Raw genomic sequence first — 26522 nt, 5'->3', positions numbered from 1 at the left:
CGTCAGTATTGTGGTGCGATGCGTCATTGGATTATTTGAGGACGTGTGCAGTGAGGATATCTGTATTGGACCGGATCAGTGAGTTGTCATGTGCACAAGTTTTCGCGGAGACTGTACATGAGTGTTCGCAGATCTTCAGCGACAGCAACTTAAACAATATAAAAATATACATTGAACCTTTAGTAACCCTTATAAAATGTCCCTCCGCCTCCCTGCATGACGGACTTAGAACTACCCGCCTCCCCAACATTGCAGAGCGCTTATATCCCATTACCCGGTACCTTGGTGGGGGTCGGTCTTTCCTTCCACCCCCCCCCCGTTCGTCTCCTTGCCAATTAGTTATTACAAGAGGGAGTCTTTTAATTACAACAACATGGTCGCCAGTAATTATACATTGTCCTGGTGTAAACAACATGGACAGCTAGGTGGGGCTCTTCTCCTGTCATTGTTTGTAAGGTGGCGACATTGCTGCACCTGATCCTTACTACCCAAGGAGTAAATGCACACTTATTCTGTATGTAAGACTGTTCTCCACCACATTACTGCAGTAAACTACACGTAGTCAAGGAACTAGATCACGTGTGATATCAGAAACGAGGTGCTTGTTGCTAGTTTGCTCTTTCTCCTTTATTTCTTTCCAGCTCCACAGACTAGTCAGATCAATTAAAGAACTCTGAATTATTAGAACAAAGATTGTCCTCCCTTGTAAACTACTATGAATATCCTGTATGTCTCACAGTGATTAATATACTGTCACACACATCTTGTGTAAATAATCCAGCTCAGGAGGGTAAGTTAATGTGATGTAACCAGCACTCCACAGCAAGAGATTCTGGAATATAGTGAAGCCACCTGGTACTAAGGCTCCGGGACAAGGGGAAACAATGGATACTTAGTACTCGGCTGGAGGCCAAGCACCAAATGCCAGTGCAAATATGGAAAGAAACTCTCCATGAGCACACAAGCAATTTTGAAGTCATATTACAGGCCATTCTGGAAGTCCAAAGTACCCTTCAATTCAAGTTAGACACTATGGCACTGGAAGTGGGTTTGCTATAGGCAGACCATACCAAACTTACAGAATGGGTGGAAACAAACAAATAGACACTAGCAGTTTTGTGACCTTCAGTAAAAGATATGCAGTAGCAGCTGAAGAAATTACAGGAGGAAGTCAGGTTGTTGAAATTGAAAGCAGACAATGCAGAAGGTCGCTTGTGCAGAAATAATGTCTGAATTATTAGGCTGCTGGAATAAGTGGAAGGCCCCAGCATGGAGTTGTTTCTTGAGAAGTGGTTTGTTGAAACAATACTTGATGGGAAACAGACAACCTTTTTCTCATTGGAATGGCTCACAGAGCCTCATGTGGATGCTAACCCTAGGTGAACCACCAAGACACTGGTGGCGTGCCTCCAACTATCGTGATGAAGACCATGTCCTGCAGACATCGCAAAGTAAAGGTGCTTGGATAATTGAAAACTGCACAGTGAACATTTTTCCGGGCTAATCTACGGAAGTGCAAAGACGAAAGGAATCTTTCCTGGAAATCAAAAAGTGCCTTCAGCAAATGAATCTCCAATACTCCTTAATGTATCCGGCTAAACTGCGGGTCACAGACAGTGACAAATCTAATTTCTTCACTAGAGGCATGGTTGTAATAGAGACGAGAAAATAGCAATCCAGACCAAGGAAACTTGAAGGGGGGGCTGTCTGTCTTGGAGAGGTAGATACAGAAACACCAAGAAAATGCAATGCCAACCAACCAGAGAACAAGCTGCTTGCAAAAATGCTAGGAGCGTGAATGAGATTGAACAGTGCTCTAACCGGGGTCAGGAGCTGCTATGAACGGATCTGGACCCACAGAATGAATTGTTTACTTTCAAGTGTGCAGTGTTTGAATTAGAGTTGGCACAGGGACCGGAGCAAACACCAATGATGGCGGACATGGTGCTTTAATATTTTCACACCCCTATCCTTTTTTTAGATTGTGGATTCATGAGCGATGTAATGGATATTTGGGGCTCAGTATCTTACAAGGCTACGTCGGAAGGGTAAGATAATTAACCATATCTGGTAATTGAAGGCTAGTACACAAGGGTTTTCAAATGTACACTTAAGAATGTATGGTTTCTCCCACACACCGAGAAGGACAGTTATTTTGGCATGTTTTCATGGTGCTAGTTTGCTGGCTTGGGAGTCCTCGAAGCCTTGACCAGGGAAGGAGATTTGGCATTTCAACTGTTGTTTGAATGCATTTGATACTATGTTAAACTGTTATGTATAGATAGTTGTGCTGATTGATGGGGATGGGTGGCATATTAGCTGAGATTCCTTAATCTTATTGAGTAATGGCTAGTCATGACAGGAAGCCCTCTCCTAAGTACAATATAATAACCTGGAATATTAGAAGTATGACCACACCCACAAAATTCTATAGACTACATGCATTTTTAAAGCAAGACAGGTGCAGTTTGCATGTTTACAGGAAACACCCTCATTGTCAACAGAACATGCTAAATTAGGTAAAAGAAGTTGAGGCATTATAGTGAGAACCACTTACCCCAATTATGGCCGAAGCGTTCGAATTTGGATGATACTGGTAGACCCAATCACACCCAGGGGCTCAAAAGTTGATCAAGAGGTATATGTTCTTGTCTTGGAGGGCCTATCAGTTGGGGAGTTGCTCTTTTTAGTTGTAGTGTATGCTCCAAATGTGTATCTGGCAAATTTTCTATCAACACTTATTCCATCTTTGATTCCAACCCTCAATCACCATGTATATGGGGAGGTGACTTCAACTGTGTACCTGATGTCGAAATGGACCGATCAAACCCACCTCTCACTGGAGCCCAGTCACTGGCCATGACACATCACTTGTTACAATTGGTAACAGACTTAATAATGACTGAATATGGAGAGAGATGCACCCAACTGACAGTCAATATTCTTTCCATTCTGGGATACATGCACTGCACGCACAAATAGATTTATGCTACTGCAACTTAGAGACAGCAGTAGAGAGGGTGGATTGTTTGCAATATTTAGGGTGCACCACGTCAGATTAAAATCCCCTCAAAATAACATTTACATGGGGTCATAGATACTTCACGACCCACTGATTAAGGATACCACTGAGGAACATATCTATAGAGCAATATTTCAACAAAAACACTGGGCCAGCATCAAGTGGTCTAATAGTATGGGATGCATTTAATATGCTGTTGCTGGGCCTTTGCATCAAAACAATTCACAGCGTGGAACAGACTTTTGTCGCAGCCTGACCTCTGTGGAAGGAGGTATTTGTGCTTTGGAGTTTAAGTTGGTTGCCCTCTTAAGTGGAATATAGAGCATTATTGGATTGCTTGGGAAATTGGAATACAGAGAGTACATAGCTGGACAACACGATGAAGGCGACAAGGAGAGCCATATTCTAACATGGCTCTTAAAGTCTGAGCTCCCCAGAACTCCAGTAAGAGCCACACAACATGGGTGGGGGTTGATTATCAACACAAAAAGTAAGATCAAAGCAGTATTTGAGGGCTACTACACCACATTGTATACATCGCCCCAGATGAGGCAATAGCTGAGGTTGATAGATACTTAGACACAATTACATTCCCGTGATGAATGCCACACAGCGCTCTGAACTAGAAGAGCAATATAAACGTCAGGAAGCACAAATGGCAATTACTCAAATAGCTAGATCTAAACCCCCATCCAGATGGGGTTCAGGTGGAATTTTATGGCACAGATAGCTCTGGATTGGCACCCTTGGAATGCCCCTTCCTAATAGCGAGTCGCTAATCCTATTTAGCGAGTCGAAAATCAATTTGCGACTCGCTAAAAAGGATTAGTACATGGGCCACAAGTTTTTTGTGGGCGCAAACAGGTCTAAAACCCATTTGCGCATGCAAAAAAACGTCGTACATCTGGCCCCTAGTGTCCAACGAAAATGCAGATTGGTGCTCCAAGGAATGTCCAGACATGAGTCTGTGGTAATTGGACCCTCAGGTCTTCCAGCCACTGAACAATCAGCAGGGCCCCTTTTCGATGGACCTCTTTGCCTCCCGTCAGGACCATCAGGTGTCCAGATACTTCAGTTCGAAGCCGGACCCTCTGGCAGCGGCGACCAATGCTTTTTTACAGGATTTGTCCCAGGAGACGGGCTTTGCGTTCCTTCCTTTTGCGATTTATCATGAGGTTGTCTGCACAGGCACACAGAGAGAAGTCAAAAGTGGTCTTGATCACGCATTTCAGGAAGTCTCAAGATTGGTTTCGAGTTCTTCTGGAAATTTCTTGGGATTTTCCAATCCGTCTACCCCGCGCTCCAGATCTCCTTCGGAGTCCTCTATGCGATTTTCACCCACTAATCCTGTTGATCTGGCGGACTACTGGGAGAGATGGAGAGTCCCAGGCCTTTCAGAAGAAGCTGACAGACTCCTGGCATCAGCATGGGCAGAGGGGGGTCAACAAAGCGTTACAGGTCAGCATGGATACATTGGGTTTGTGGGTGTGTTAAATACAGTGAAGTTCCTGTGGAGTGCAACGCTGTCCCACTTCTTGACTTCTCAAGGTTTGGCTTACAGGACATTAAATTCGTACTGCTCTGCCATTTTGGCGGGTCATTTGCCAATTCACGGTTCTTCAGTAGGGGGACATACAATGATTTGTAAGATCATGTGGGGAATCAATTTAGCATTGTTGCCTGAACCTCAGTACTCCAAGCTTTAGCACATGAATGTGGTTTTAAACCTCTTTCGTTCCTGGCAAAAGAACAAATATTTATCCAGGAAAGAGCTGTCAGCAAAGCTTGCGATGCTGCTATGTCTGGTATCTTGTCGTATGTGAATGCACTAGATATTACTGGCAGAGTCTTTACCCCACAGAGTGTCACCTTCCACATTTCCCAGAGAACGAAGTCCAATTCTACAACGGTGAGATGTGTGAGATGATTTAAGGCATATGAAAGTATGACGGAGGGCAGTCAACCCCCTGAGAGAGACAATTAATAATTTCTATGTAGAAACCTTTAAAGTAGTGTTTTCACCCCCACCATTGCCCGCTGGGTTTGCTGATCTATCACAATTTGGAGTACTTTCCGTAAGAGGGACAATGGACTCTAAAGCCTTTTTCTCTAGGGGCAAGACTAGAGGATATAATCAATATGGCTGACTAGTCTTCGGACTCCATGTTTAAACTGGTTTACTTTAAACTGGTGATTGATATGGCGTCCTTGTTGGTGGATACGTTTTGAACGAGCATAATCCTCGCCTCTGGTCCTGACATAGAATGAAAAATTTCTTAGCATTCATAACGAAAAAGTTTCAATTCTATTAAGGGCACAGATTGTTCCCGCCTGGTTTTTTTTTCTGCAAATACTGTTCTCACCCTGCATTGTGTTCACTGTGAATCCTCATACCCAGAGTACTATCTTCTTCAAAGAAAGTTTAGATTACCAATTTGCTGAATTTCTGAGATTTCACTACAGTATACACTTTGGTAACCAGGTTGGTTTTCTTATGCAGGACATTGATGTCGATTCCAATGTGTATGTTTTTGTCTGGTAAACTATGGATGCATCCCGTCTAAGACACCATAGTTATTATGTGTCTATATGTTCTCCATAGATGCTGATTCCGCCTAGGGAGATTAAAAAGAAAGTTTTGAGTCTCCTCTGCCGCAATCAAGAAAGAGGAAGTGATTTAGAGGAGGCTGATTGTTATAGTAGGATGTGGACTGTCATTGGTTGAACTTTGTTCGTAGTCCTTTCCCCTGGGTATTCTGGGGAAGGTAGTTCATATTAAGTTGAAGTCTGCTGGAAGTAAAATAAATAATAAAGATGAGCATAATCCTCACCACCATGTCCTTAATAGAATTGAAACTTTCCGTTACGAATGCTAGGAAATATTTCATTTTCTTGTGCTGTGCAGTTGAGTGGGAACTAGATGCATTCGGGTCTGATTCTTTTTGTTTGCCTTTCTTTTTCTACTTTCATTGCTTGGTTATTAAGTCCAATCATGGGATGGGTTTGACTTTGGCAATGTCTTTTGCAACAGTGATTATAGGACTGTTGATAAATATATCATGTTAAAATCCTATTATGCTTATAAATGTGAGAGCACTATGGCGTGATGACGAAAATAACATGTGTCTTGTAAGTTAAAAAAAAAATCTATAAGAAAGGAAGGCCATATCCTGAATTCAATATTTTTTGGGATTTGTAGCCAGTGAAGTGACATTAATGCAGGCAAGAAATGCTTTGTGCATCAAGCCAAACAATAAGTTGGCTGCTTGTTTTTTAAGCCGTACTTACATACCGCTTCAAGACAGCTATTGTCGAAAGACATCTTGCTGACCATACCAAAAGCTTACAGTGTGCTTTGTGCCAGCTCATTGCTCACCATTGATTGACTTCTTTGTTACCCAATTCCCTGGCTTCTTACTTGAAGAATTTTCTTCCTCTTCTTCTGTTTGTCCCTTATCTGGAGCATAGCTTGTTTACCATCCTTTTGACTGGATGACTCGTATCCTTCCTCTGCTCATACTAGGGAACTACTTTTTTTCTTTTTTAATTGGCACTCCACGAGAGTGCATGTTTTTTCTTGCTCTCTACTTTAGGTGCTGCTTCCCCCTGAAATACTCACACTGTGCTCTCAGTGTTGCTCTTCACCCTCCAAACTTGTCTGTAAAAGCACAGGCCATGATTAAAGAGCACACTTCAAAGGATGTTTTTATTGTACCTCTTACATGCTACACATTGCATGAAACCACAGGCCATAATAAACCAAGTATTTATGGCATTGGAGTAGGGTCTAGCTGATGCACTCAGATGGCTTTCGAGGCAGAAGATACACTTAGTATGACTGAAAAGGAAATGCGTCTTCTTCTAAAGACATGTACATCTGCTCACTTGCCTAATGCAAAGGACCACATGGCTAGAACATTTGTTTCAGTACTGAGTCCTGTAGAACATAGATTAGGCATTGGCAAGCATTTTCCTTCAAATTGACACTTTCTTAACCTTTTCAAATTCTGTTACAATTTTCCTGAGTGAAAAATATTTTGGAAACAACAATAAACAATGTTTTTATGAAGACTCAGAATACTGAATCCTGTGTGCAATTTTGAAATATCTTAAAGTATTTGTTTGTTTCTTCCAGTATTTTGAATGTGATTTTCTTTCCTTTTTTAAGCAATGTTTTACAAACAAGCATTTGGAAACCCAATAAATTGGCACTCTTTATAAAGGCAAGACATATTGAATGCCAAAGTTTGTTAGTTCATTGACATTTGATAATCTTGATTGAAAGGCCCATAGATCTTGTTTCACTGGTCAGTACATAAGATTTCGTCTAGATTCCGTTATTCACACATCTCGATCGAGTAACTTGAGTTAATAGGCAGATGCCTTAATAATAATAATAATAATAATAATATTATTATTATTATTATTATTATTATTATTATTATTATTATTATTATTATTATTATTATAATAATATTTAAATTTATATGGCCCAACAGCTACCCGGAGGTTTCCCAGCGCCTACGGACACAGGTTAAGAGAAAGAGCAGCCATTAGAGCTTAATGATTAAATAACCATGTTTTGATACCTTTTCGAAATTTGACATGGTTATGCTCAAGACGGAGTGAAAGTGGCAATGAGTTCCACAGAGCGTGGGCCAGTTGGGCAAAAGATCGACCACCCATACAGCCAGTTTGAACCTAGTGGTCACAAACGTGGCCTGCCTGGACGAGCGGAGAAGACGAGTGAGAATGTATTGTTGAACTAAGGCACTAAGATAGCGAGGCGGCATCCCGGCGTTGATTCTGTGCATAAAACAGAGTGCTTTGAATTTAGATCGATTTTCAATCTTTAGCCAGTGTAAGTTCCGAAGGGCCTTGGTGATGGAGGCCATTCGAGTAAGCTGGTATAGGAGTCTGGCTGCTGGGTTTTAAACCACTTGCAGCCTGCGAATGACATCCTTGTAGGCCCCTAGATATAAGACATTCCCATAATCCAATCTTGACACAATCAAGGCTTGGACCACCATCTTTTGAGAACAGGAGGCAGCATCCATAGAATCTTTTTTAACCATTTAAAAAGCACATTGAGGTGACCTTGACCGCTTGTTGCCGCATGGACAGTTGGTCGTCTATAATAATGCTCAGGTTGCGAACAGATTGCGAATGCTGGGGAAGGGGACCCATTTGGTGCGGCCAGTGCTGTGGGCCCCAAAGATCTTTATTGCCACCAAGAATGAGGAGTTCTGTTTTTCCTCCATTCAGTTTCAATTTATTTGAGTGCATCCATCCTGAAATGTTTTGTAAGCCTATTTGGAGAGAAGACACCTTAGAAGTGTCATTAATAGATAAGGAAAAGATAAGCTGAGTGTCGTCTGCGTAAGAATATATTGTGAGCCCAGCTTCTTCTGCTATGGCTGCCAGGGGACTAATGTAAATGTTGAAAAGTAAAGGGCTCAAAATGGAGCTCTGGGGAACTCCATATGGGGAGACATGAGTACTGGAGTTAGTCGCTGATGAGAATACCTGAAATGTACGATTATTTAGAAAACTTGCCAGGCATTTCAGAGCAGACCCACTAATACCCTTGGAATGTAAAATTTGAATAAGGGTCTCATGTGATAAGGTGTCAAAAGCGGCACTCAAATCCAACAAGATGAGTGCCACTGTGTCACCCTTGTCTAATCGCTGACCAATGGTTTCTGTAACTCCCAAGAGTGTTGACTCAGTAGAAAAATCTGTTCTAAAACCGGATTGAGACGGATGCAGGATATTTCGGAAGTTCACGAATTGAGACAGTTGGTTGTTAACATGTTTTTCTAAAATTTTGGAAAATGCGGGAAGCAGAGAGACGGGACGGAAGTTAGAAAAAGCTTCCGGATCAGCATTAGCTTTCTTTAGCAAAGGGAGGATCATCGCATGTTTCCAAAAGCAGGCACTACTGCCTCCTCAAGTGAGGCATTAAGAAGTTCCCTAATCCATTTCAGAATCAAAGGGTTCAGTTTTTTAGAACAGAAATTGGAAAGGGGTCCTTAGGGGATCCTGATCTGATGCTATTTAGGGTGTCAATAAAAGACACTGTGTCTAGGGGTAGCCATGTGTTAAGTGTACTCTCCAAAGTGTCCAATGACCCAATGGAAGAGAGAGAATTTGCTAACACGTGATTAGGCTTACGAAGCCATTCTCCATTTGTGCCGAATTCCGAATAAATTTTATCAATTTTATCATTAAAATACACCGCTAGTTTTTCACATTGCGTTTCCGTTATAATCTCTTACCCTTCAGAGGCTTAGCAATGCAAAAACACGTTTATCATCCTGGTGTCACCTTGCAGGCATCACTAGCCGATCAATATTAAATGCACAAAAAGAAGTAGAAGAGACACTTTGTTATACTGACATTGGTGCCTAAATGTGTACTGTTACTAAACATACATCTTGGGAAAGCGCTTCCTCAAACCACATGTTGAACTCCACCCGTTAATTTCACATTATGCTGATCTCATTCACACACCTGGTTTAGAATTTGAACAGGATTTCGGCTCTTCAGAATATCTCTAAATTCCTCCTCAAGGGCATGTTTTCAACCTAAAAGTGTTGTGCAGTTTTGACCAGATGTTCTAGGGTTTTCCGCCTTATTTAGAATTTGGTCAAGGTCTTCCCTTGGTCCTCACCAAAACATAGGTATTGAGGACCAGTGGTTCTGAACGTATATCATAGCACTGTTCCTCTCACTACGGAGAAAGGCACTTTCCCCACGTTATCAGAGGAAGAATCTGCTTCATTACTTTGGATCTTGCCTATGGCATTACAAGACCCACTGTAGATTCTGTATTAACGTTCATTCTGTCACAGCCTTTCTTTGCCAAATCGACAGAAAAAGATACAGAAACTGTGGGCAAATGTGGCCATCACAACAAACAATATGCCAGACCTGCTAGCATTTGAACCGTATAAGAAATGTTAAGTCAGCACAGTTACTTGACACAGATGGCCAATCTGAGCATTAGAATCAACGAATCTCTTTAATTCTGTGATGTCAGTTCCACACAGACTTTGAAACCAGTGTCTTCATTTAAGCCAGGTGCTACAGGATTGTTTTCGGAGCTACCACCTTCCTCTCCTGATGTGGCAGATCGGAGCATGGTATCTTATAATAGGAAACCATGCGTATTAACATGGAACGTTACTCATTAAGAGCTGACTAAGTACAAAACTCCCACAGAGGAATCCTATGTTGTAGTAATAGGTAACCATCAATCCATAGGCTCCAATGACATCTGTTTTAGGCCCTACACCTTTACCTTTCTTTGTACTAGTCAAGGAAGCCAACATTTGGGAAAATCGCCAGTCAGTCATTGAGAATAATTAATACAGATGAAATGATGTTCTAAGGCATCCCATAGAATTGAATCAACCTGAATGGGGTTCTAGAGGCTGCAGAGTAATTCTTGTTGTTGCTCCTAGAAGGGAAGTAACATAGTATTAATCAGTTGAAGATAAATTTAAAAAAAACATTGTTTCAAGTCGTTGCCTCCTACAGCAGTGACAACTATAATCTAAACGCATAAAGAGGTCATCTAGTCCTTTATACAAGTTCAGTTGCACACAGTTTGTTTCACTATTCAAAGTAAACATACTAGCCTCCTACCTCCCCTCTCGTACCATTGCTCATTTCTTTGATAAACCCGACCAATTCAGTCATCCTTATTGATGACTTCAAATAGGGTCTACATTATCAGCCTCAGAACACTCTATTTTCACACTTTCTTTCGGATCACCTGCTAAACAGTCCCTAACACCAACCTATAACCTAGGGAAACCCCCAGACCTCCTACTCGTAATGAACCCACTATCTTTTTCTAAACTCATCATCAAACCTTGCCCATCCAACTTAACACATTGGTTGACATCCCTCCGCACTGCTACCATCCTAATTATTATTAGGAAACACTCTTCGGACTCCATTCCTCCACTCCTTATACAATTACATTATGACCTCACTGCACTTCATAACAATACTTAGGTCAATTGTTCAGCCGTACTTGGAAACACGTTTTTGGGTCACACCATCAACTACATATCTTTTTGCCACTACCCAAGCACCTTACCCTGGATATCACCAAAGATTTGAATTCTCAAACCCAAAATGAGACCACTTCTACCCAATATATGAGTACCACAAACCATGAAAAAAGACAGACTGGCGATACTCGCCAAGAAAATATCTAATTTCCCAACAGAAGTAAATGTACTAGTCTAGCTACAACAGATCCGCCCTAAAGGTGATACATTTTCTAGCACCTTTCTCAAATTGGACAATTTCACTAAAGTAACTTCTGTCAAGTCACACCACCCTTGACTCCCTGGAGTATCTAGTTTGGGGAATTGTCTGGGATTAGTAGATGTTCCTGGGTGACGGCAGAGTCTAGGCGCAAATATTGCAGCTATCCACAAAGCCTAAAAGGGTCAATATTTATGTCAAAAATATAATGTCTCCAAGTTGAGCTTTGGGACTTATCCTTTCTCTGGTAATAGGATTAGCCACACAAGTGTAGTACTGTTTTTATCAGACGAGTGGCAATGCAAAATAGTAGAACATTTATTATTATCAATTGGATCTCTCTCAATTTTTGTCTTCTAATTGTTGGCCAGTGTTCAAGAAATACACCGCATTTTGCAAAATGCCCTCAGAATCACATGAGAGTGCGTGTACGCCTAAGTTCAAAGTTGTACAAATAATTAATATTTCCCTAAGTTTCTTGGGCACATTTCAAAAATTTCCTTATGCCCATTTTTCGTTCAGTTGATTTAATCATATGAACTGCTGCCTAGCTGTACACAATTAACTATTATTATGAGCTGCAGCTGGCACTCGGTATAATGTGTTTTTGGAAAACTAACAAACCCTACATATCCCTGTGACCAGTAGGGTCCGATGGATGTAATGCTATATTACTTTTACAAATTGGTCATTGAGGCAAAAAATTACAGATAAAGCCATTGTCAAATATTTCAGTTTTTTCTATTGTTTTTAAAGTATTTTTGATTTTAGGAATTAGTTTCTTTTCGACTCCCCTCTGGCACGGAACCCAGTTGCATCACGTTGCTGCCCTGCCTGGATTCCGTCAATGGGACGTGGTAGGCATATCCACATTGGGAGATATTATCGAGGGAGCAAACTTAAAATCCTTACCGCAGCTGCAGATGGAATTCCAGTTGCATAAATCACAGTTCTATAAATATTTGCAATTGCGCGACGCTCTGACTCCTACCATCCGTACCCTGGACAGCTTGCTAGAGTTCCATCCTCTCGAAGGCCGCCTCATCATGGGGGTTTGTAACATGGGGATTTACACAGACTTCTGGAGACGATGATGATAATCAAAGATAAGTTTTATTGGTAAAAACCAATAAGTAATATTCATAAAAGAAGAGCTCATAGGAAGAGCGACATGTAAGTTAAGAAGCCAGCAGTAACTGCCTCCAAAAAGAACTCAAACTTAATGACGTAGCAGGTTGTATCACATTTTGTGCAGGAGAAACCCATGTTTTGATTGGATTGACTAGCCAATACTTTAGACGTGACAATTGACCTTTCAATGTTTTTGGCAATGTCAATTGTTTCAGCCAAAGTGGGATTGCGTGAGGTAAGTAGACGTTCTTGAATTTTCATGGAGAAACAGTAAAACACAAATTGGTCCCTAATATAAGTATCGATATCAGGACCAAATTCACACTTCTCAGCTAAAACTCTTAAAGTTGCTATATAATCCTCAACTTATTCTTCACTAGACAGTTTACATATTGCGAAATTAAACCTTTCTAACATAACGCTGGTAGTATCAGAATATTGTTTAGCCATACGTAGCCTAGCTTCAATAAATACATTCCATTCTGCATTTTCAGCAGTGGGTGCAGGGTGTCTTGGTAAGTTATCAAAGACCCTGCGGCCTGCTGTACCCAGATGATTTTCCAATAGTGCTAATTTCCTTGAAGGAGAATATTTGTCCGCATCAATAGCAGTAAGGTAATTCTCAAAGTCTCGAAACCATTCTGACCACTTAAGTTCAGGCTTACCAGGTTTTAATAAGAATGGCGCTGGTTGGATAACACCTTGACTTGAAGCCATGAAGTTTGAAGGAGTTATTTGAAATAAAATGCTAAATTGAATTATTTTGTGAAATAAATAAGTAGTGAATTGTCATGCAACACTATAAAAAACACTTAAAACAATCACTGTTGTAAAATAAACATATAAGGTGTGTGAATCACCGTGTCACACCTCGAAACTGGATATGTTCTACTCACTGTCTTTAAGGTAAATAGGTGTGTGAATCACCGTCTGTCACACCATTAATTTGTAACTCTTCCTGAAGTAGATAACTGGAACCGGTGTGCGAATCACCGAATAAGGTATCGCACTGTTGCTCCTTTTTGAAAATGGAAGACTGTTTACCACTTTATTCACAAAGCAAATGCTTATTTCCTGAAGCAATATGGCCGCCAAGCGTGCATCGACGTGCGTGATGACCTCACACGTTCCCAGGATTCAATTTGTGTGAGGACGTCGAGCTGACAGAAGGACGAACGCAGCAAGCTGGAATGCCCGGTAAGTTCTAAAGCTTCAAACAATGAAGGCCACGAGAGGAATGCACCTGCTGTGCATTATTCAAACGATGAGAGCGCGAGGCGTTTAGCGAGACGTTAATATTAGCAAAGTCGCGAGTCAGTCATTAGCAAAATATGCACAAACGAGTACATAAACCATAACTAGACTAACCTCAGGACGACACGCCTCCAACGCCAAAGTTCTTCTAACCTCATTGATGTTAAAACATTAAGGATCTAATGTTTTAAATGGTCCAAAATTTTCCACCGATGGCTGAAAGTTGAAACTTGATCCAAAGTGAAATTAAATCTTCTTGAACAGAATGTCCTTGATGTCTTCTTATAATATTAAGGTGATGAGCTCTTGAATAAAATTAATTCATTGTCGATGAAGGTAAATCCGAAAACGTTGTCTTACCCCACTCATGGTACCAACATGTAACATGGGGATTTACACAGACTTCTGGAGACGATGATGATAATCAAAGATAAGTTTTATTGGCAAAAACCAATAAGTAATATTAATAAAAGAAGAGCTCATAGGAAGAGCAACATGTAAGTTAGGAAGCCAGCAGTAACTGCCTCCAAAAAGAACTCAAACTTAATGACATCGATAAGATTCTAAGGTAGAATCACATATTTAAAAGAGCAGAAACTTAACATGTAATACTACAGGGACCTAGGGGGCATAAAATTAGACAGGTCTACCAGACCCTAACCACACACTCTAAAACAACACTGCATAAAACCAGACAGGCGTGGCAGCACGATATACCAGACCGGTGTAGCACGGTTACAACAAATTTTTTACAACGCACTACCATTACATCGCAACTTTTACCACGCAAACCATTACAACGCAATGCGCTGGGGGGCGCTCTAGGATAGGGAATGTATTTAATATACTATCCAACACCTTCCCTGCTATCCACGGGGACTGGAGTTGGAATAGTAAATTAAATAATTCACTATCCAGCGCCTAAAAGCATTATGCGTTGTAATGGACTGCGTGGTAAAAACCGCGTTGTAAAGGCATGCGTGGTAAAAGCATGCGTTGTAGTGACACCAATCCACCAGACCTGACGGATGATGACTGGGCCAAGGCTATAGCCAGCCCTCGGGGCGCAGCGGTGTCCTCCAGATATCACCTTATACAGTTCAAATATGTACACAGGGTATATTATACAAGACTCCATCTCTGGAGGATGGGGGTCGTTCATTCTCTCCAATATTTGCGATGTGAGAGTGAGGAGGGAACTTTTTTACATACAATGTGGAGCTGCACTGCTATACTGCCCTTCTGGCGTAAAGTTTCGGCATGTTTGGGCAAGATATTAAGTTGGGATCTCCCTCACGACGTAAAACTGTTCCTATTAGATAGCATGGATGGGATAGGGGGGGAAGCGGTGCAAACAGCACCTGCTCTTCCTGGCTCTCACGATCGCTAAAAGGGGACATCGCTCAGTTATGGAAAGGGGTCCCCCCCCCCCCGACAGTGGGGAAATGGAGACAAGAACTAGACAGATGTATGGGCGCTGAGCTAGCAGTTTTCCAGGCACGAGGTTGCCCCCGGAACACAAGAAAATATGGTCCCAATGGGCAACATATCGGGGTATCGACCTTCCTCCCCTTCCACCACAGACCCCCTGAAGGGCATATTTACTACCATTCCCATGATCACCCCTGACCGCACACAGCACACTTATAGTGCATGTTTAAGTACACATTTACACCTTCTTCATTCCATGGGTTTGGAAACTGTCTGTGCAAAGTTTGTATTGTACTATAAGTTCATTGTAGTTCGTAATGTATACTAACAGTGTATATCCGAATTATCCTGTGTCAATGTTTTCATGTAGGGCGTCTGCCCAGCTGGTATTTCCGAAATTGCCTATTGCTGAAATCATAATTCTGTCTATTTTCGGTAATGTATAGCTTTCTGGATTCACCCTCGAATTCTAGTGCAAGTAGGTAGAAACCACAACATATAAGAAATATGGACTGCCACTTAGAAAATTGCAAAATCTGTGGTAAGAAAATTGTTTTATTTTCAATATGTTCCTGAAAGCTTGGAAAATGGTGATTTTTAGAAACAGACACCGTTACGCTTTCTTGTACAACAGGTTTTTCCGGTTTTGTTTTTAATCCTATATTTTGTTTATTTTGTTTGTTTTCTCAAGAGGAGTCCACAAACCTAGGGTGCGTTTAGAATTCCTAATATGTTGTGAAAAGACACAAATTTGCCCTTGATACCTTTTGTGGATTTACATTTTGAAGGCTTAACACAAAGTGCCCCAAATTTCAAATGAAAAAAGCCCAGCCTAGAAGCTGTGGGGGGAGGAGTTTGGAGGAGGGCTTGGCCGTTGGCATTTTAGGGGGGTTGAAATCAAGAGGTGGGAGCCTCAGCAGCTAAGTGATTTAGGACCGGAAGACGTTGAAACTGAATGCCAAAGAAAGTGTTTGATTCAGCTTCCTTAGAGAATATTTCATACAGCAATAAGGGGAGGTTAAAAGTATTTAAAGGGATCTAAGGTATATTTGTGGATTTTTCTGGGTCAACATGAGCATATGACATTTCAAGAAAGATGTAGTGTGATATTTCTCGGAGTTATATGCATTGTAAAATATATAGTGTAATGAATTTCATATAATTTTCGCATATTTAATTTTTTTCCTATTGAAGCTTTGAACATGAAATACGCATAATTATGGTATTGACTTTCCAACTATTGTTTTTACAGTATTACATCAGGCTGGTTTATGTGTTAAAATTTAGAATGTGAAATGGAATCTTCTTCGTAGGGGTCCGTTTTAGGTAAGGCAGTTACTGCCTGCACCTGAGGGCCGACGGTTGATAAGGAATAAACTAGTGAACTCGCCTATGTGTGTGCCGCTTCCTTTCAGTTGCAACAAGCTGCTGCCAGTCTCCGGTCACATTGGATTAAGGAAACATTAGCTCCCAGTGCTGCCCGGCTGCTTGGTGTTCGTTTGGTTGCGTGCGTCTCCTGAGCGGACTGTGGCAACAGTGGTCAGTTGGGACCAAATGGTGTAAGATTGCTGAAGTCTTGTTAGGTGATCTTATTTAAACGTTTCCTGTTGTGAGCTACGCATATTCCGGCAGCTACTTACCTTGAAAAGCAAGCTGCATATCACACTCTACAGCCATCTTAAAACTTTAGCCAGGTTTCCACAGGATTACATTGGCTCACAATTTTACATAGGGTATAGTTGATCTGCTTCTAGTAACCAATGCTACATGCACTTTGGCGCCCATCTTTAAATATTGAACCATAAGTTAAATCATAAACCTGACTATGACATCGATGACAAGCACACCCCATCCCACTACCTGAAACAGTGTTTGCAACATCAGTGGCAAGTACACCTTATTCTTATATATTCTACAATCTGTGGAATGTCTTAGTTTCTTTTGGAGCCTCATTAATTGCATTGGTTGGCGACCATTTTAAGTGTGGCAGTAACCACCCACCCACTTTACTAATGACCATGGAGAGAATTGTACCGCCACTTCTGTTTCTTCAGTTCCTGGTACTCCTCCTTTTAATTCAGAACAGTGTTGTGAAGCATTTGAGGTGTACCTCTAACCTATTAAGGGGGATACATTTACTTCTAAGAAGAAAAAAGCGCTTTTATTGTACAATTTAGGTTCAGAAGGGAGAAACATTTAAAAATCTCTGCTATTGGAGGCAGTAAATGTGCATATTAGTGGTGGTGATGATGCTGAGATGCAGGATGACTACCCTCTCATTCAAGATGTTGGATAAGAGATTCAACCCAAGGAGAACATAGTTTTGGAACACCACAAATACCTTCAGATGGCCAAAATGCCTGAAGAATCGATGTATGACTTTGTGGCCACATTAAAAATAGTAGCTTCTACTTGTAATTATCTCAAATTTAAAGATGAGATAATTCACAATTAATTAATTGAAAGAACGAACAATAAGAAAACACAAGAGGGGGAAATTAACACAAGCTCAAGACCAAATGAGTTTGAATTGATTACTAAATACCAGGAGAAACGTCGCAAAGTCAGAGTGCAAAAAACCCATGTGTGAAAAAAGTAAGAGACAAACTTCTCATAGCAAAAATGTCAGTGGAAAAAAATGATCTGTTGACTATATTTCCTGTTGTCAAGTCCCGTTATTTGAGTAATCGTGGAGTCTGCTCTATCTTCGGCCACTTTAAAGGCCAGAATTTTGCCTATTTTATCTCCACCCTCATAATTCAAAAATTTATATTTATGTATCTGTGCACTATTATTTTTTTAAAGTTTCTCTTTGGTCTTACATTTTAACTGGGTAAGATTTGCGCAGATTTCCAAGGTAGGTAGGTTATTTCTTAAAGCTAGTGCTAGCTGAATCTCTCCAGCAGCAATATCAGAAGTCAAAGCTGCATCGGTTTTTCGTTTTTCAGAGGTCTGTCTCAGGACGTAAGATTGCGTAAACCCTCGAATGCCTGCCTTACAAGCGTCCCATACTATTAAGCATGAAGCAGAGTTTTTGTTGATGTCTAGAAATTCTGTTATATGAAGTTTTAGCTGTGAAATATAGGTCGTGTCTGATATTAGATTCCTAGGAAACGTAAAAGGCCTGGGAGGTTTACGATTCGATGAGATAGAAAGTTCCACCATGATAGGGTTATGATCAGATGAGATACGGGGATAGATGACCATTGACACAGAGTTAAGCAAAAAATCTGAGGCAAAAGCCATGTCTAGTCGGGAGCATAATTTGTGGGGTGCTGAATAATATGTGTAACCGGGAATATTTGGGTGTAAGTACCTCCATATATCTTTAACATTGTGCGTCTTGCATAGATCTAGGATAGAGGTTCTAGTTTTAGACATACGTTTCTGATTACCTGGCCGAGTGGTGTCTATTTGGCAGTTTAAGATACAATTAAAATCTCCCATCATTATCAATTCTCCCTCCCAGTCTAATAGTGCTATATTTAGTTGATCAAATATTCTGGGTTCATCTATGTTAGAGCCGTATACAACACAGGCTACAAACTTCATATTGTTAATGCAAAGTTGAGTAATTGCCCACCTTCCCCTTTTGTCGTGAGTTGATTTAATTATTTCTGCTTTAAATCTTTTATCTTTCAGAATTGCATCCCCCCTGGTTAGAGATACCACACTTGAACTTACAACCAACTCCAATCCCAGTTGATTCAACAGTTTTTTGTCTTTATCTGTGATATGTGTTTCCGTCAAGAATACTAAATGGGGGTTATAGAGTCTTAATTCTTCTGCAACTAACCTTCTTTTGCGCTTGTTATTCAACCCTGAGACGTTCCAAGCCAAACATTTAATGTTGTGCATCCCTAATATAAAGTAGAATGACAATAAACAGCATCTTAATATAAAGTCCTAAATGTAAAAAAAAGTTTTTTACAAAATCAACTGTTACGTTCAGTCCCTTTACCAAATTAAAAATATTTTTCATTTATTTGTCGCTAAATTGCATCCATTCCATCATATCTATTGATCCTAGCAATTCATTAAATAAATCCAGGCCAAAAATATATTTTACAATCTCAAATCTCATGTCATGTCCCTCTGCCAGGTTGAACATTTTTTTCCTTTTTCTTCCCACCCACCCCCCTCCTACCCACTCCTTCCACTCCCTCCCCTCTCTGCGAAGACCCACCCCCACCTCCCCCCCCCCTTACCAACTGCTGCCGTTGGTGAGGCAGCGCCTGCGGCAGTGGAGTTGATTGCCCCCCCTCCACCCACTGGAGCCACAGCTATCAGAAATGCAGCATCAGCCCAATCTTATCTTCATATCAATGTGTAATATTTGACTGGGTGAATTATACATCCATTGCTGTCTAGCTGTATTTAATGCTTATTAAATTTTAGTGATTAAGTGATTAAGTGCTTAATAATACAGTGCCCCGTGTCCCTTCGTAACCCCACTTCTATTTGTCTAGTGATGATATAACACGTGTAGGGGTGATCCCCCCTTTTTCCTTCAGTCTTTACTCAGTCTTTGCTCCTATTGACACTAATTAGAAATGCCTGAGCCTCCTGAACATCACTAAAAAAATTTGTGCGCCCATTCATGATCATTTTAAGTCGAGCAGGTTCCTGTAAATATGCTTGACCTCCCATTTTAATGACTGGGTCAATTAATTTACGCATTTCCCATCTTTTATCCATCGTAGTTTTACTAAGGTCTGAGCGAGTAAAGATGGTAAGGTTGTCTATAGTTATTGGAGTGTTAGGTTTGGCTTTTTACCACACAGCTTGTCGAAGCAGAAAATTGCCAAAATGCACTAAGAGTGGTCGTGGAAATTTACTATTCTGTCGTTTTAGACCAAGTGGGAGTCGGTGTGCTCTTTGAATTTGGGAGTCCCAATCCCAGTCGGAGAGATCCGGAAAGGCACGTGGTAGAAGTTTCACCAAAAAAGCCCTTGGGTCCGATCCTTCTAGCCCTTCCGGAATTCTGTAGATTTTAAGGTTGGATCTCCTTTGTCGATTTTCGAGGTCCTCAACCTTTCCTTGAAGTTGAGTTAGTTCTGCGTCATGGCGCCCCACTGTGGTACCTATCCGCTGGGTCTCTTCTTCTACCACGACAGTACGTTGCTGAAGCTCTGTTATCTCCTGTGTGACACCCTTTAATATAGATGTTAGATCGAATATGGAAGTTTGCAATCTAACATTGTCGCTCTTCAGTTGCTGATAGTGTTCTTCCGATTCTACCCTTTGGCTTATCAAGAGTTTTAATATAGTATCCAGTTGGGAGTGATCGGTGCCCCCCTGCTTGAGCTCTTCTATTGGATTAATATTTTCGACCAAGGATGTATTTAAATCAGTGTTTATACTAACAGATATCAGCTGGTTAGAGCCTGCAGCAGCTGAGGGGAGATCTTTCCCTCCTGCGGCTGGCTCAGAGGAAGCAATTCTGGGGGTTTGTATCATAGGAGGCCCTATTACGGGGACATGGGGCTTCTCATTGTCCGCAGGACTACCCCCTGAAAGCCTTAAAGCCATGTTCTTGACTAAGCCCTTGGCCTCAATCCACTTCCTTAACGGGCTCTTATCAACAACCGTTTTTTTGGTAGCCGGGGGACCTGCTCCCACAGGGTGGGCCAAGTTAGATAAAGCTCTCCCTCTCTTCTTGTAGATGGATTTGGCTTTACCTCTACGTCTCTGTGAGGGTAGCCTGCTTAAAGATTTATCCGTAGACTTATCCGGTTCCTCCTCCGTGTCATCCTCGCAATCCTCAAAGGAGTGGTATTCCTCAGCTGGTTCCAAGGCTTGTTCCGGACAGATGTCGTCCGTTATACACGTCACCGGACCACTGTTTTCTTCTGTTAAATGCGTGTCCATGTCTGTTAGGGCCAAGATTGTAGAGGTAGCCGTGGGATTCATAGGCGGAAATTCTCTAGGGCTACCTGAAGCGGCCAGTAGTATCGTAGGATTAATTATTGAAGGGGGCCCCCCATCTACCACATTTACTTATTCTGGTATCACATTACCCTTAGTCTCGGCAGAGGTAGAAGAAGTAGCCGAGATAGCCGAGATAGGGAGATCATCATGGTTAGTGTTATCCAACAGTGGCACGGTTGGGTGAATAGATGATACTAGCCCTAACTTTGCAGGGCTCACATTTGCACCATTCTGCGTTATAGCTTTAGGTATAGTCCCGCAGTTTACAAGAACAGAGGGCGCAGGATCGTCTTACCTGTCGCCTTTCTGTCAGTCCCTTTCATTGTTGCTGCGCTTGAAGGTGCATTTGAATCTCCTTGGGCTATCACCGCAGCCGCTGCCGTTGCTGCCGCTGTTGTTACCATTGTCAAATTCGCCGCCTCCTCCGGGGTTCTATCTTCTGAAATGACCAATGTTGTGGCAACCAGAAGGGTGGGGACTGGAGCTGTAGAAGTGGGCAAGGCGGCTGCAGCTGCTGCTGCTGCAGCCGTTGTAGATGTTTTAGTATTCCGTGTGGTGCGTGGGGGGTGTTTGGGCGACATGGCTCTGTTGCGCCTCACACTCAGTGGATCAACTTTGCTCCGCGCCCTGTGTATGGCCGGCAGACCAGACAAGTCGACTCTGGATCGAGCGAGCCGTGATTCTAGCCAATTCCTGGCCGCTCGCCAGACAGCCGTAGGCAGGCACAGCATCCGTCACTCAAAGACGGCGTCGAGAGAAAGAGCCGTCCCGAGGGAGCTGCAGATGAGGGAAAACTGCCGCGGTGCGGCTGTGCCGGTCTCTTCCCCTTCCTCACCACGCACGTTACCACTGGAGTCCTTGCTCCCCGCCCGTAATCTCCAGGTTCAGCCCGTAGGTGTTACAGCCGTCCTGAACAAATTGCAGGTAAAAGAGCTGCCGCAATGCCGGTTTCTTCTTTTCTTCGCCGTACACTTTTGGAATTCAGCTAATAGACAGATTTAACCTGCGTGCTGCATATTCAAAGCGCTAGTCGGCTGTCGGCTCCGGTGTAGAGGGTGAGCTCTCGAACTGCCGCACAGCAGAGCCCTCACTCCGCCATCTTGGACTCCGCCCCAAAAAGTCCCACGCTCTTTGAAAATTCCATTACCAAAGGATATCATCCAACAGTTCGCTAAATATTACGAAACTTTGTACACCCCTGAAAATATGCCCAGCAGCTCTGTAATCGAGGATTACTTAAGAGAAAACCCAATGAAACAGTTAACTGAGTCTGAAGTAGATGCTTTGGCCACAGGCATAACGAGAAAGGAATTAGAAGAGGCTATACTATCATTGCCTATAGGGAAAGCAGCAGGGGAAGATACTATTCCACTAGAAATATATAAACAATGCTCAGATGAACTAATACCTTCTCTTTTAGAAGTTATAACATATATTAGCAGGACAGGGCTGGCCCCTAGATCTTGGAATAAAGCTAAAATAATATTTTTCCACAAAAAAGGCAAACCCAAAGAGGAGATGGGTTCATATAGACCCATCACCCTGATTAACTCAGACGCAAAAATTTTCGCAAAATGCCTGGCCAAAAAACTTGCACCAATAATGCCCAGAATTGTAAACACTCAACAGCACGGGTTCATAGCAGGGAGAGACACATCAGCCCACGTCAACACATCAATAACAGCATTTGATATAGCTGAGATAGAAGCCACCCCCCTTGCTATGATAATGCTTGACGCCGAAAAGGCATTTGACCGGGTGGGATGGGACTATTTATGGCGCACACTTGGTTCTTTGGGCCTCGAAGGGGGGTTTCTAAATGGGATTCGAGCACTTTACGACAATCCAACGGCATACATTAGCTATGGAGGGCTTACCTCGTTATGTTTTTCAATTTTGAGGGGCACCCGTCAAGGGTGCCCTCTATCACCTCTGCTATTCGCCCTCTCACTAGAACCGTTCCTAAAGGCCTTGGATATCCAACCAGGAATAACCTCATTCAAGTCTGGCCGGCATAGCCTAAAAATTACTGCATACGCAGACGACATTGCTATTTATACGTCTGAAATAACTAAGTCTCTAAGTGCTATTAATCTCGAAGCACTTAAATTCGGGACAGTTTCAGGGTATAAATTGAACACACATAAAACTCAAATAATAGCTAACTTTGCTCCCCCTGCACCGGTACCAGAAATCTGCAAGGTTGCTACTTATCTTGGAGTTAAAATTACTTCAAATATTAAAGAACTTAACGCTATTAATTATAACGACCTAACAAAAAATACCATCTCTACTTTGAAAAAATGGCATCGACTTCCACTAAATTTAATTGGCAGAATGAATCTGATTAAAATGAAAATAATACCCAAATATTTATATTTGTTTAGATCAATCCCTCTGATCTTGAATAGATCTTTTTTTAAACAATTAGATGGGATCTTTGGTAACTTTATCTGGGGATATAAGAAGGCTAGAAGATCAATAAAGGTACTGAAAAATCAAATAGAGTCTGGCGGCTTAAATTTCCCTGACTTGAAACTATACTTCTGGGCTTCATATGTAAGACGCATACGGTCATTATTAAATATGGAGGACACATTATTTTACCATCACTTAATGCTAAAAGGAGATTCTAACCAATTCTTGTTACACATAACAGACCCAAACTACCACAAACGAGTCAAGTTTAAGACCGCACGTGATATAATAAGAGTATGGAAGGATATTCTTGAATACTGTAAAACCACTATATATCATTCTCAGATGATACTATGGAACAACCCCGGTCTACCGAGCTTTTTTAGTGACGGAGAATTCCGCAGATGGCAGCTGAAAGGCATAAAGGTTTTGGGTGATTTGTACAACTCCCAAGGCATGTTAGACTTTCCCACTTTGAAACTTTTATATGATCTCTCTGAAATACACAGGTTTAAATATTTACAAATATATGATTTTTTAGTGCGTAAAAATAAAATCAATAGTGTGTCAAGCGGTGGTATCTGGGATTACTTAAATTCTAGAAAAGAGAAAGCAATTATCAGTTTGACGTATAAATATCTCACAGGCCTTAGACCTGACGACAGCGATCTACTAGCTCAAAAATTGAACTCTAAACTGGGAACTAATTTTACAGGGAAACATATAATACAATCTTACACCAATATCCATAATTCTGTACGGTCATCTAGCTTAAGACTACAACAATACAGAACCACCTACATGCTCTATTATACGCCAGAAAAATTCTCGAAATGGCTTACAAACAACGCTATAGGAGACAAAACCAAATGCCCGAGATGTGCTAAATATGCGGCTGACCTGGCGCACATGTTGTTTTCTTGTCCAAAGCTCGAGAAATATTGGGAAGAAGTGGGAAATATAATGGCTGTTAAAAATATCCTTAGCTCTCCGATAACGGTGCCTATGGCTCTATTTGGTTTACATCCGACCAATCAACCACGATCGGTGTTAGCATCAATATTAATCTCATGTGCTAAACTAATATTAGCTAGGGCATGGATTAGCCCTAATATACCTAATGTCATGGACTGGTGGTATCTAGCTATCGAAATTAAAACAATGGAGGGTACTCTAGCAGAATTAAGAGGTACTAGGTCGCTTAAGAAATTTGAGAACATTTGGGGAGACTTAGATTGAATTGAATAACGCTAAGACTAACTCCGATTGACAAATTGATTATGTTGTTGTATTTTTAGTTTTTTTTTTTTGTTATTGGTTTTATGAATTTCTGTGAATTTCTGTATATTTACGAGACATATCTGATCTTACCAATAACATTTTCTGTACCTAAACAAAACTCTTGTAAAAAATAAGGTAATCTAAATCAAAACACAGAATGATGTGAAACTATTGTGAAACTTTCTGTTCCGGACCAGGTGAAAATAAAATAAAAATATTAAATAAAAAAAAAAAAGGAAAAAAATGATCTGTTATGGTTTGGTGCTGCAGCAAATCCCACTTAAAAAAATGCTAAATTTTGTACTTCCCTTAACAAGATTTGTTTTAAATGTTGCAAAAGAGATATTTTTTACGGGTCTGCAAAGCCAAGCTTGGGTCCACAAATATGTGCCATTTATCCTACTCAACTCGAGAAGCGTGTGTCTTAGAAGAGATGATAATGTGGTGTTGATGTTGTCTTCATGGGGATGTGATGAGGATGGAGTATTTTCCATGTTGGATTATTAGAAAGAAAAAAACATTTAATCTATAAACATTATTTACTCAGAAGCCTCTTTAGGACAATCAGGACTGTTTTTAAGGAGTGTAAACAGACTAATTGACTATAACGAGAACGTGAGCACATGAATACGAGCACCACGTATTTAAGAGGGAATTGCAATGTAGTCTGGGAGTTGCAGTGTAAATATGTGCAAGGAATTGACGTACCGAAAGTCGAGCAGTCTTTTGTTTATGGCAGTACACAAGCTCTTATGGCACACGTGAAACGGTTAATTACTTGGGCTAAATAAGGGCGGGAATATAAAAGAAGATGCCTTTTTGCAGTTTGATATAAATGCTTACCCGCACAAGAAGCGTGTTGATCGCTGGGGACAAAGGAATGTTGATTTTATTGGTAATAATTACGGGGACACACAAGCCATGGTAAGCGCATAACAGTTTGCTTAAAAGCTTATTTATGTTAAAACTTGTCACATTACGTTATTTACGATTGGAGTAGTCCATGAGGGAATAACAAGGCTTTTTAAAGTGTTCTTTAACGTGGGTTGAACGATCGTGCAAACAGTTAAGAAACATGTTTTGGTTATGTCACGAGAAACTGTGCTCTTTTAAAACGTAATGAAGTGCTTAAAACAGTGGAATGTTTTAGCTAAAACTATATTTTTGTACTTGTAGATGCCCCTGAAGAAGGGAATTTACTTCCCGAAATGCATTGGGTTATCAGAATAAAAATCATGGAATGTGGAACTCAATTTGGTCTCCTGAGCTTTTGTAGAATATGAACGTCCAGAATAAGATTGAGTAAAATGAATTGAGTATGAACTAGGAGTAAATGTGAAAACAGAACGGATAAAAAATGAAGACAAAAAATATGATTAAAACAAACAAATTGATTCATTTGATTCAAAACTTAAGTGAGGCAGTGCTGCCTGGTGGAATCGGAAGAAGGGTTCCTTGTGAATATTTGTATCGTCACAGCGCACAGAGACGAAGCGTGAAGCAGGCATTGCACGCCGCTATAATTCCAATGGAAAAGAAAGGATTAACTGAAGGATGACATGGTGTGCATCTCGTTCCTATGAACTCATTAGCATGATTTTTTCGTCTCACCGTGAGATCGCACCCAAGATTACACATGGAATACAAGGAGATATAATGAATATGAATACACGAATATGATTAAAATCACGTCATAAAATATCATAAGCACAGGACCTGGGTTTGCTTCCATGTTGGATTATTAGAAAGAAAAAAACATTTCATCTATAAA

The 26522-nt window shown here is 41.1% G+C and overlaps 2 protein-coding genes across 8 annotated transcripts in view; one reads left to right on the top strand and one right to left on the bottom strand.

The window, feature by feature from the left end:
* LOC144754696 (putative oxidoreductase YteT) overlaps positions 1-26522 on the top strand; it is a 1220731-nt gene that overhangs the window by 137628 nt on the left and 1056581 nt on the right. The window lies entirely within an intron of this gene.
* On the bottom strand, positions 19338-24994 carry LOC144753242 (uncharacterized). The gene is made up of 2 exons (XM_078640999.1): positions 23478-24994; positions 19338-23123 (listed from the first exon to the last, which is right to left on the bottom strand). The coding sequence occupies exon 2, from the start codon at positions 21032-21034 to the stop codon at positions 19895-19897; it is 1140 nt and encodes a 379-aa protein (XP_078497125.1). The 5' UTR covers positions 21035-23123; positions 23478-24994; the 3' UTR covers positions 19338-19894.

This window comes from Lissotriton helveticus, chromosome 5_1 (genome assembly GCF_964261635.1).
Source record: "Lissotriton helveticus chromosome 5_1, aLisHel1.1, whole genome shotgun sequence".
NCBI lineage: Eukaryota > Metazoa > Chordata > Amphibia > Caudata > Salamandridae > Lissotriton > Lissotriton helveticus.
The sequence above is the reverse complement of the archived record's forward strand: the minus strand, read 5'-3'. Positions and strand labels throughout refer to the sequence as shown.